Source organism: Spinacia oleracea, chromosome 2 (genome assembly GCF_020520425.1).
Source record: "Spinacia oleracea cultivar Varoflay chromosome 2, BTI_SOV_V1, whole genome shotgun sequence".
Taxonomy (NCBI): domain Eukaryota; kingdom Viridiplantae; phylum Streptophyta; class Magnoliopsida; order Caryophyllales; family Amaranthaceae; genus Spinacia; species Spinacia oleracea.
In genome coordinates, this window is record NC_079488.1 from 106857910 (window position 1) to 106871072 (window position 13163).

At 33.8% G+C, this 13163-nt stretch overlaps 1 protein-coding gene across 1 annotated transcript; it reads right to left on the reverse strand.

The window, feature by feature from the left end:
* Positions 1-1558: 1558 nt before the first annotated feature.
* On the reverse strand, positions 1559-7129 carry LOC110786112 (uncharacterized). Its single transcript, XM_021990637.2, has 3 exons — positions 6364-7129; positions 5662-5792; positions 1559-2912 (listed from the first exon to the last, which is right to left on the reverse strand). The coding sequence occupies exons 1-3, from the start codon at positions 6664-6666 to the stop codon at positions 2150-2152; spliced, it is 1197 nt and encodes a 398-aa protein (XP_021846329.1). The 5' UTR covers positions 6667-7129; the 3' UTR covers positions 1559-2149.
* Between the last annotated feature and the right edge of the window lie 6034 nt (positions 7130-13163).

Consider the following 13163-nt stretch of genomic DNA (forward strand, 5'->3'; position numbering starts at 1 on the left):
GATGAAATACAAATATACTCGGAATGTGAGAACATGTTTTGTATTCCTCTTCTGTTTTTTTTGTTTTTTTTAAAGGTAACAAAAAAAAACTGTAGGAGTAAACAGCTTCAAAAGGTATGTATTACTCCGTACTAAACTTTATTACAGTACTCAAGAGTTGTCGCAAAAGTGTTAATAAGATCAAAAGGTCTTGCATACACAAGGTGTATAATAAATTTGTTGTATATCAACATAATTTTTATCCAGTTTTCTCTAATTTTAATCCAATTTTCTCTAATTTTTATATTATTAAAATAAAAGTTGATAGATAAACATTTTAAAGGGGTTAAATGATTAATTTTTTACATTATTAGTGATTTTGAAGAAATTTTTTTTTATTAAAATGAAAAAATTTATTACTAAAAAGTAGATAACTTTTACATATTTAAGGGTAACTGTTAAACATTTTACGTTAACTTTAACTTCGGTGTACAATATTTATCGTACACCTCATGTAAATAAGAACTTGTATAATCAGATGATTAAAGTGATGCAATTTCTTTTCTAAAGTGGAATGTGTGGAGTAATATGCCAAGGTCCAAGGTTGCATAGACGTATAGTGCCGTTGACATTTTTATACTGTAAATAATATAGAAAACTGATACAATAATAAATTAATAATCAGACGAAATATTATAATATTATACTTATAGTACTCTAAACACTCTGTAAGTCTGTATTATACAGTTACACTTATGATTAAAGGGGGGGAAAAAACATTTCGAAATAGTTGAACATTTTGTTTAACTAGTAGTTTAAACTTTAAAGTCATGGTGGATGTATTAAAAACAATATTTTGAACGTTCAACCACTAATATTTTCAATTATGAATTTATAGGTTTGTAGAAATTATAAAAAGTTATCTTTCGTTAAAAACGTTTGGAGAATTGTTTATATGATTGTTCTTTTCTTTTTAATTGGTGACAAATTATAGTTGGATATCGTAAAGTTAGATATTCCAAAAAAAGAAATGTTGCAACTGTTTCGAAATAAACTTATTTCGCCAAACTTTGTATAACTTCTTTCTTCCTTTTCTTTTGAATGGAGGTACTTATTATTACTCGTGAGATATGGAGATGACAAAAGAGATGTCTTACAAACTTCAATCCGTGAAGAGGTACCGTCCATGTAGCTCATTCGCACCAAAAATGAAAAAACAAATCTGTCAAGAGGTAATCGACAAAGAAAGTGATGTTTTGTAATCAAGTTGGAATGCCGTAATAACGAGCTAAAAGATGTCCTGCAACTCAGTTTTGCTACAAATTACAGTAATTTTACAAACTTATTACAGATGCCTGTTTATTTAACCTTTAACTACAAAGTTAATTACTTCATTGTATAAAGTCGGTGATTAAGCGTTAAAACGCTTGATGTTATGTAAAATCATTGACATAATTAGCATTCTCATTTTAGCTCTCTACTAACATCCGTAAACTACGGAGATGAAATCCTTGCCACTATGAAATAAGTCGAATTGGAAGTTCCTTTGTAAGAACACAGAGCTCGGAAATGTTGAAAATATAAAAGAAAAAAGGGGTTTATTTTTAGTTTAAATAAGAATAAATTTTAACAAATAATTCCTGACTATTAACCAATACATTATCCGTCAGTAATTGGCACACTAATTACACCTCTCAACAAAACATTAGTCCAAAAGGATTACTGTTCTGAGATGGAGCACGTAAACTACAGCTACTTTATCTAAGCATTCAACATTTTACCTAAGGAAACAAATAATACAATGGAATAAATAATTTTTAATTTTTTTCACTATCAACCTGATTATTTCCAATAAAAAGGCGGCCCAGGACTTAAATATACAAATTTCTGTGATCTGAATTGTAGCAGAAACATGAAAAATACCTGAGATGAACAAATTTCTGGCAATATAAGCTTGTTTCATATGTATCATATTGTATCCTTGAATGTGTCACTTGTAAACAAAATTCATGCACTTGGCTTGCATCTTGTCCCACCATCAGCACAGGGCATCATCTACTTGGTCTTTCTACCTCTTTCTGCTGCTCTTGTACATGAATTTATGCAACTTTATGCTCAGTCTATATCATCTCAAGAACTAGAACTGCAAACAGCAATGTGAAGACAGCATCTAGTCTAGTGCTGCTTTAGATTTTCGACCACTAATTGGGTTCGGAAGTCCATCAAAAATTGGTTTGGTGAGGGCAGCTTGTAGTTCTGGGGTCAAGGACCATTTTGCCGCTGACCATATAGATGAAGACGTACTATTTCCGTCTTGCTCCTGGAAACTTGGAGTGCTGGATGACTTCCTTACTCCAGATGAACTTTCAGCTGTAGTAGTCGAGTCTCCCAAACTGAAGGGGAATCCGTTTGATCCACCTGTTTCAGCGTCAGAAACCAAATTGGTTCTACTTGCTGCTTTTGTTCTCAGAGCTAATCCTTTCCCTGTGATTGCAGAAAACCATCCACCACTCGTGTTCTCTTCCTTCAATAATTTTCCAGGTGTTCGGGCAAAAGCAGCATCTGATTTCTGACGTCTCTTATTGAGGTTATCAATCCATCTAGCTGCATCGTCCATATCATTAGTCAGATCATCCTCCTCTGCTTTAAACCCATTAGCCACGCTTCTAGATCTTCTATGTTGACTAAGAGGTGGGTTTAAAAGTGATGGTGACGTAAAACCCTCATTTTGACCGTAACTGGTACTTCCTTTGCTGTAAAGTGCCATTTCAAAGCCTTCCGAACACTTTTTTTGTTCACTAAGCCCGTAGTAGCCTCTTAAAGAACTCATGGCAGGCGAGACCTTCTGCTCTGGAGTAATTCTCAAAGATTGGAATGATTCCAAGAGATCAGTACGCACACGACGTAATGGAGTCTGCTCTGAGCTGCTTGGTCTGTAACAAGGTAAAAACGTGAAAGCTTAGTTATTCTTGTAAGTCTAGGTCTTTCGCGATAAAATGCAATGAGGATAATTCTGTAGCTATATCACAACTGAATCACACAGCACACAACTGGAGAGATGACTAGCAACCAAACAACAGGCAACCACAGCAAACCTAAAATTGGTGTAAAAGCATATAGAATGAATTCCTTAGTCAAGACCATTCTGATGCAGACAACAACGGGTGATTTCTTGTCACCATAAGTCATTAGTTTCAAATTTACAAGTACTATGGTTTCTTCTGAGTCTGCGATTCACTAATAGCAGGTCAGCAGACCCATCAAAGGCCTGAAAGAAAATAGTGTCACTGTGTCAGGGGGACTACCAAAGGTCAGTGTCACTATAATAGTGAGATTAAATCTCCTCCGGGGAACGAGTGTAGGAGTACTGAGGTTAGAGGAAGATCCAACTATCAAATCCCTGATAATGTTTTTCTTTTGATCAAACAGTGACACAAGATACTGAAGAAGCATAGCCGCATTGTTGCATAATATTCATGTCAAAACTCAAGTGGAGAAACATGTACTCCCTCTGGGGGTTTTTAATGTACCTAGTAGACTCTTGTTTCTGGAAAGGTGTAAATATTGTGGGGAAAAAGGTATGATAGTAGAATGTGTGTGCCAAAAATAGTAAAAGTGGGTAGAACAAAAAAAACACCCATTTTCGGAAGTGGGTACAAAAAAAAAAAACAGGGAGTAATTTCTCGTACAAGTTTGTCTCTTTAAGGATTTTCACCACCTTTCACATAATCTTTCATGCCCAATACTTCTCTCACCTGACCTAGATCGCTTGATAAGACCAAGTAGAAAGGTGCGTGGAAAGACTGAAGACGTGGGTTTAAGGTATGCGAAGCAGATACCATAATACATATACTTTAATGTCATCTATTTTATCGTGTTATTCTTCACGTGAAACATTAACCTACTATACAACAAACTATGTTTTCTCCATAAGGATACAAAGAATCATTTAACTCTTCGCATAAGGCAACACCAGTTGTCAGAATGACAAAAAAAACATTACAAATACATACTTTCCTTCAGGACATGTAATTATCCCATCAAAGCTGCATTAATTTATACAGTACAATAATAAGAGAATGGAATTAAAGAAGGCACCAGATCCATGCAAGAAACCAAGTGTAAGCTGCTAGGGGTCCAATATGTGAGGTAACTTAGGAGATGGAGCTTACTGTAAAGAGGCCCCAAAGACAACATAAAATTGCCAACAATATAGGCATTTCTAACCATATTGACTACAGAATTTGCCATGAAAGCCACTATAACAAAGACTTTACTAAAAAAAACATTGTCACAATTTCTGGCTATAAGAACATACAAGTCTCAAGTATGTTTCAAAGTCGAGCCAACAATATTAAACAATGTCAGTTGTGTATTCTCAGTATTATCTCAATGCGGATCTATTAGCAATGTAGCATACAAGAGAATAGAATCTTTGGACCATGATAGTTTAAAATGTGAATACTTGTCAACCAGGTATGAATTGATGATATTTTAGTACATTTTGACACTTATCAGAAAAGATTATATTCCGCAGACATGGACATGGTTTAATCCTGTGTAGTTGAGTTTCCACAAGCCACAGCCTCCATCCCCAACCTCAACCCCAACGGAAAAGCATTAGCTATCTGATGCTAGTCTGCTACCTTCCCATTGTCAATGTTAATTCCTCCAGCTTGAAGACCTAATTCCCTAAGCATTCAACTACGACACTATTTCAAATAAGATAATCAGAGAGGAGAAGGGGGAAAGATTTCTTTCATTTAGGATGTCCACATTTTGGGACTAAGGCTTTGTTGTTGTTGTAGGATGTCCACATTACCAGACAATGCTTTTAATAGGATAACCACAAATTACTTCACTTTTATTTCTTAACTCCTAGGGACTAAATTTCCTATGATGGTAACTAACTAAGAAGAAAAACTGAGGTGAAAAAATTCAACTACACATCTTAGATCATTTTGTACACACCCACCACTCTTCTACGAATCCTACCAACCAACCAACCCAGACCTGAGGGTGATGGGGTTTGAAGTAAAGATAAGTGGTGGTTACAAGTGTAAGGTGAGGGGTAAGAAATGGTTAAGAAGAGATGCCAAGGTGAGAGAAATGACCATGGAAATGAGGTACTGGTAACCGTTAAGGACAGAAAATAGTTCAACAAAGCAAAAAGCAATGAAGGATGTATCATACACGAGGCCATCCTCAGCCTTTCCCCTTCCAAACCATACACATTGGGTAGTTTGAAGCACATGTTCCTTCATTTTTTACCCCCAGATATATGACAAAAGTTTATCATACTGTTCATAAGAATTATAACTATGAAACAACAGGCTTAAACCTACAATTAGTTGGCATAATATAAATGTAAGACTGCCTCAAAAAAGTTTCAACAAAGGCATCAGTCTGCTATATTTCTATGTAAAGTATACTCCCCTAAAACAGGAATACAAAAATCAGCAGGTGAGCAAAAGACATAGATATGAAGGTTGAATGCTTGATCATACAAGTTGTGCCAGGAAATCAAATTAATGAAATGCCGCTGATTGTACTAATTGTGTGCTAGATGGTAGGAGACTATCTAAAAGTACAAGAAACCTTAAGAAGGTTATATAGAAAATGCAGAAGGGGAAGGAGTATAAAACAAAAAGCACATTTTGAAAAGAAAGTAAGTTATGATACCCTGTAGTGCTGTGACCATTAGATAAGCAAGGAGAAGGAGGGTGTCTTCCAGGGAGTGGAATCTGAAGCGTCTTGAGGGCGAACATTTGAAGATCCGTCACCAAGCCGTTCAACTTCTTAATGTCGGCAACCTATACGAATGACAAGCCTTGTTATCTTGATGAATATAAGACTAGCCAAACTACTAATCATCTCCAAAGCCGACCACTTTAGCTATTCAGCACACAAATTAGTTGAAGTATATAATAAATCAAACCTAGATAACATTTATCTCAAACATTACACAAAAAATAGCAAAGACCTAGCTCGTCTATAAAACAATGGTATTGGAGTCTCTTATACCATTTTTATTTAAATTACATCCTATAAATCCATTCCTAAATTACTTGAGCTGCACAATCTATTATCATTACTGAAAACAAAACGTACATTTCAACTTCTCCAAAAATTTGATGAGCTACAGAATCTCTTAAAAACCCAGCAATCAAACTAAAGCTAACCCCAATGACATCATACATCATCACTTTGCATAAACCTAATGTATAACCCAAATGTTCTTTGGATTCGAAAACATCAATTTTATTTATTTTCTCATAGATACACACATCCAAATTCACCAAACCTCAAAATAATCATCATAAAATGCTTAAATAAATAAATTCATAAAAAATCATAAAAAATAATAAAAGGAATATTCGGTACCTCAACACCGTATCTGATTGCAACACCAGCAAGAGTATCCAACTTGGTGACATGATGCTCGATGTACCGCGACGGAGAAGATGAAGACGAAGACGGCGAGGAATTCGTTGATGATGAAGAAACCTTGAAACAATCAGCTGTTATTGGTCCATCGCCACATTCTCTCTCCTCGAAACCAAAACGATCGTAAATGAAACCATTTCCACTTCCATTTCCATTTCCATGGCCATTTCCATTGCTATTTCCAGTGTTATAGCCATATCCATTACCATTTATACTCTCTCTCCTACGACCAAAGTCCATCACTTTCCTCCCTCCACCACCCTGAGGGCGGATCCAAAACGCCTTTCCTTCTCCAATCTTCACCTCATCATCATAACAATAATCCGAATTTTCATTTTAATCACTCCGGGAAAAAAAAAACAAGTAACACAAATGCTTGATTATTATTTTGTTCAGCGGATATTAGTGAATTTGGTACAGATTCGGTAGCGAAATCAGCGGAATTGATGCGGATCGGAGTGAAATTTGTAAACAGAACCCGAAATCGATTGATTATAATGAAGAAATCGATTGATTATTGGAAAAAAAATCCAAAATTGAGCGACGAATGAAGAAGAAGAAATGCAAATTCCAGAAAATTGGATATTTTTTTGGGGATGGGCAGAGCGAAAAGGGAGGAAATGGTGGAGAGAGAAAATGAGAGGGAGCGTAGATCTGGAGACTGGAGGAGGGGGAAATGAACGCGTGTGATTTTGTTTTGTGTGTGTATGTTCTTTAACGACAAAAACAAATAAATACCGGAAATTATCAATTAAGTCTGGTATTTTTCTTGTTGGAATTTCCATTTCTTTTTCCTTAATTCACCCGTAAGTACTCGTTATTAGCTCTACTCTCACTTTTCACTAATTAAATACAACAACAATAACTACTCGTCTGTTTATGATAAAATCGGAACGATACAAAGAAGATTAGCGTGACTGTTTTACAAACATGATACATACAACAACAACCACGATTATGATTTTTATGATTGATCGTTTCCACTGATATGAATACATAACTTGTAGTACTAAACTACTAATTATTACTCAAAATGTTCAATTCCTTATTATGTTTATCTTACTTCTATTACTCCATATTTATTATTATTATTTTATTATTATTATTATTATTATTATTATTATTATTATATCATTATTCTTATTATTATTATCAGTATAATTATTTCAGTTTAGTTATAATGCCCCGTATGTTTATTAAATTATAAAGTATTTTTAAGTGAATTTTAAATTAAGTTATATTTAAATATTTATTATTTAATTAAAAATATTTATTATTTTTATTTTGGGAAGAAAAATATTTTTAAACTAAATTAGGCGAGTTATTTATATTTTCGGAGGAGAACATAATTTAATACGCAAATTTTTATCAAGGGCACTCTCGTCCTTTTCATTATTAAATCCAAGCCAAAACATATAAATAAGGAGTGCCACCATAAAAAAAATCTTAACTCAAAATTACAATTACAAAGCCCTAGAAGTTTCTCTCTATTTTCTTCTCCTCTTCTTTCTCTCCCTTTCCTTTCGGCCTTCCCTTTGCCCACGCACCGGTGCTAGGCCTTGTCGCGACCCATCAGCAGCAGCGGGGCAGGTCAGCGTCGCGCCCATCCCTGTTGCCTCGCCTCCCTTGCATCGTCGTCGTGCACTTGTGCCAGCCGGTTTGTGCTTCTCTCTTCTCTATTTAAATTTCTTTATTAGTTTTATTTTTAAAAAAATGATTTTGTTAAATGTAATTAAAATTCAGATTAGTTGTTTACTATATTTATGAATTTTAATTATATTATTAAGTTGAGTTTTCGTAATACTTGTAATACTAAAAATCTTTGATTTTTAGGGTTTTAAAGTAGATTATATTATTGTCTTATGATAGGGTTTCAATTAAATAATGAGATTGATTAATTAGCATAAAAAGGATTAACTTTCAGATTAATTATTGACTTCAAAGAAAAATAAATGTTGCTGGAAATTTAATAAATATGTGATTTATTTTAGTTTATTAATTTATTTTAGGACGAGACGTCTAGTTTTTTATACTTGGATTGCAAGGAGACACTTGCAGGTGAAGTAATGTCAGCATTTCGAGATAGTGAATATTGAGAGTATTTTAGTTTGCATGGTTTTATAAACTCTGTTTCAATAAATATCCAGACAATGTTTGAATATAGTTAATGATATTTAGTTGAATTTAAAGCTGGATTTTAATTAGGGTCTTTAAATGTTCTGAATTGTAAAGAGGCCATTAATAATTTATGTTGATTTTTAAAAGTTAGTTATTAGTTCCGCTGCGTCATTCTGGTACAAGTCTTGATCGTTATCACGGTGGCGGTAATATTCTAGTAATTCATTTTATTTAGTCAAGAAAAAAGTTTTATAAAAGTAAGGAATTATTAGGGTATTACATCAGTTCAGTTATTTAATTTAATTTAGTTTCAGTTTAGGAGCATTTAATTAATTTATTTTAATATCAGTTTAGTTAATTTAATTCTAGTTCAATTAATTAAATATAATTTAATTTCAAGAAATTTCAGTCCAAAAGAACTGAGCCTAATTAAGAATAGTATTAGAGGCGTTCATAACTTATTACCCAAGTTTTGGAGAAAAAGCATACTCTGGGGATAATTAAAAATAATTAGTAACCAAATATGAATTACGAGAAATTACAATAGCTTAGAGTCATATTATAATTTATACTTCATTCGTGCTCTTTTAATTGCAACGTCTTGACTTTCACACAATTCATATATTCTCTTTCACCGGCTTAGATGATTTGTACATAAATTAAAGCATCGTCATGTAACATCTTGTTAGGTTCATTTCGATTTATGGTTTCACATGTTGTAACTTTTTTTAGGTATACTCCCTCCTTCTTGATTTAATGGTTAACCTTTACCTTTTTTGTGTTTGTTAATGTAACGGGTATTAAGAAGAAGAATTAAATGAATTAAAGTAATAAAACAAGTGGGGTTGAGTATAGTAAAATAAGTGGGGACCATGTCATTTTAGGGGGTGGGGGTGGGGTGTAGATAGATTATTTAATTAGATAGTGGGGTTGATAAGTTACTAAAAATGGCAAATGTATCTCTTAAATAAATACGGCTGGGAAAGGCAAGTGTATCTCTTAAATAAATACAGAGGGGGTATGATTTTGTATTCTTAAAAGTTAGAAAACGTTTATATTCCCATAATACATATCCTGACATATCAAACAATATCACACACGACTATATTTTTCCTTACGTATAAATCATAAAAGATGAGTAATTAAATTTAATTTTGTAAATAGCGACAAAATTAAAGTGCAACTACTATTTCAAAACTAAGATAATAAGAGCATCAATTATAGGGAGCTCTTAGGCCCCTCTTAAGGAGAGAGAAAATATAAGAGGTAACTCTTAATAAACAAGAGCTGACTCTTAGCTCCCTCTTATTTAGAGGTTGATTAAGACATCCTCTAAATAAGAGGTAACTCTTAAAAATAAGAGGGGGGTTAGGTGTATATTTATGCATATTTTTAAGTTATTTTTCTAAAAAAAAAAAAAAAAAAACATGTAAAAAGGTATTTAAGAGTTAGTGTATAAGAGTTAGCTTATTTCTTGTGTTTGTTGGTAGATAACTCTTAATAAGAGATGGTGATGAGGAGGATAAGGAGAGAGATTAAGAGTGGGCAAATAAGAGTGGTCTTAGTATTGATGCTCTAAATACTCCGTAGTTAAATATATTAATGATCAAAGATACGAATCCCTATGTAAAAAAGTTAAAATGTTGCAACAACTAAAGAACAAAACTATGGTCAATAAATTCATTTCATAAGGAAAAAAGAAACTTAAAGAGTGGACTATAATCATCGATAAAGAAATAAGTGAATTCACACGTGTCTGTCCATCAATAATGGTTGTTAAATTATGTTGGAAGTCTGACTAAATACAGTGTAGTACTAAAAGGTCAACAAAAACCTAAGCCTTTATCATAAATAATTAAATAATGAGTAGAATTAATTAAGTACAAGTATTAAAGATTGTATAAAGGCAGTAAAACAGGTCAAAATCTTGTATGTCCAGTTGCTCACAATTGGGCACCGACAGATTAATTATATTTTGTTCGTTTATTCGTTGTTATTGTGGGGTTGGGTTGGGTTGTTTGGGCTTTTGCTATTATTGGGTCACATGTATTTCAGTTTCGTAGCCGACACTGAAAGGCCCATTTCGAATTCTGGAATTCTCACTCTCGTGTTTGATTCACACTCACACAGTCACATCTTCAATGAGGTACATTGTGTATTTGTGTGTGTCTGTTGCGTGTTCGAGTTTATACCAAAAAAAAAAAAAAAAAAGAAGGGTATGAAGGGTATTATTTGATTCTCTCAATGAGTACTTTAAGAATATAATTTTTTTTTTGATTTTTGCTAATAAAAAATCAAAAGTATTAATGGTCAAATATGAGCGTTGACAAATATGTACCACGAAAACAGAAAGACCAAGAGAAATATAGAGATAATTGGTGCCCGATTTCTAAAGAAAATAATATTCGATCCATCCTTTTTGTTTCTCCAATAGAAAAATTTACTTTGTAAAGAATTGAGTGTAAATTTACACATGGGTTCATAAAGTGGGCAAGTAGAACAAACTTACCATTTAAGATATGGAGCAAGCTCAAAGATAAGTCCCAAAGAGGAATACATCGGAAACAAAAAGGGACAAGGTAGTAGAAGATACGGAGTACCGTTCATTTACTTAGATCTCTATATAAACCCGTCTATAATATTGGGTAAATGACGTTGAACAAAATATCAGTTTGAGTACCTGTAACGCCCCGACCTCTAATTCAATAATTAAAGCATAATTAGCAGCGGAATTAACCTAATTGGTCGGGACATTACCTGCCGTAACTTCCTTTTTTGGAAATTACAAGGCAAACATCAATCATAAGCCATTAAATACTCCAAAATATATATAATAATCCTTTATATTATCAAAATAAAAGTACATAACTTACTAAAAGTCTTTAATTAAAACTATTAAAACTTTAAGCATAAACTAGGTGAATATTATTAACGTGAATTTCCTCGCCTCTACTCGTGTCCATCGTCCCCATCAGTACCTAAAGCAGAAAACAAAAACGGTGAGCCGAAGACTCAGTAACGAACTATTCTAGCAGCGTAAATTCATTTCAATTCATTTTATTTAATAACACAGGGAAAATAGAATGGGTAAAACATTTAATAAAACATCATATTTAATTCATTCATAAACTGTGCAATGAAAACGTCATTCATAAACTTTTAATTAACATGCTAGTTGTCGGCAAGTACGAACCGTGAAGGAATTCTCCACTGGGCCTGGGCCCATAAGAGCCTGGGCTCATCATCGTAACACGGGCCTGGGCCCTGAGCCTGGGCTCATAACCATGGGAGCCTGGGCTCGTAATCCATGGGTGGACAGGTGTCTGTGGTGCATGCATGACCGGTAGATAGTAAGATGGTAGTTTATATACCGCCAGACAAACCAGGTCTTTCACTTTCATTTATCATGTTGTATGTATTTTTACTAAGCCTTGGCTTGTATTTCAGTTGAAATAACATAACTCTTTTAGATCATAAAAACATCATTTGGATCCTGGGATCCATAAAAATATCATTTCTTCCATAGCATTGCATAAACATCATTTTATGAGAAAACTCAATCAAATCATATTATAAGAAACAATTCAAACAAATCATATTTCATTCCCACAATCCATAAAACATGTCAAAACATTTAATTCATAAATCCAATCATAACGTCATAATTTCATAATACATTTATAAGGGGATTGCGAGTACTAGCAATAGCCGTTACCTCACTTCCACGATTTTGCTAAGGAATTTGCTTGGTTCGTTCGTCTTGAGCTCCGAGTCCAATTTCTTTCAAAATATTTAATAATCGAATTAGTTATTGAAATGATAAACAATTTAACTCAATAATTTCGAAATATTATAAATAAAGAATTTTCTAATAATAATGTTGAAAATATATAATTTCAGAAAATATATATATAAATAAAATTTTAGAAAAATATATGTTTTCTCCTAAATCAATTCACACGAAATTTTATTTAAATTGTCCTTGTTAAATCAATCTAGTAACTCATTTCAATGAAATTGATAATTAAATTTATTTGTCTTTCCTGAAAAATAATAAACAATATATTAGTAAATAATTATATGATAAAACTTTGTTAAAACATGAAAATTAGTAATTAAGAAATCTGAAAATAACAATTCAGTTTTCAACTCACCAAGGCCCAATTTGAAATGGCCCAAATCCTTAAATTGGGTTTTAAAGAAAATGAAAACCAAAGTTTAAAAATCTGATTTTTGGTTTTTGATTTTCTGGGGAGGGCACGAGCAAAACAGAGGAGAAAGGGAGGAGAGGAGGAGGAAAGAGAAAAGGGAGGGAGACGTTTAGGGGCTAGGTTCCGTGGCGCCGGATACGCCGGTGAGTACGGCGGTGGTGGTAGTTGGTTCTCGGCGACAGAGCAGCAAGAGAAAGGGTGGTGAGTGGCGCGAAGGAGAGGAGAAACAGGGGAGATTGGGGGGGGGGTGTTTCTGGGCGTTCTGGGCGGCGGCAGGGTGGCTTTTGGGGGCGGTGGTTGATTAGCAAGGTGGTGATAGTGACTGGAGGTGGTGGTGTGCGGCGTGGTGTTGGTGCGGTGGGGCGAAAGAGGAGGAAACAGGGGAGAGCAGGGGAGTGTGACGAGGGG

Excerpts from the sequence above, each read along its gene's own strand:
- LOC110786112 (XM_021990637.2), bottom strand. The coding sequence starts at position 6,666 with ATGGACTTTGGTCGTAGGAGAGAGAGTATAAATGGTAATGGATATGGC. Across the intron at positions 5,793-6,363 it reads CAATCAGATACGGTGTTGAG|GTTGCCGACATTAAGAAGTT; the intron begins GTACCGAATATT and ends TCATTCGTATAG. Across the intron at positions 2,913-5,661 it reads AATGGTCACAGCACTACAGG|ACCAAGCAGCTCAGAGCAGA; the intron begins GTATCATAACTT and ends ACCTTGTTACAG.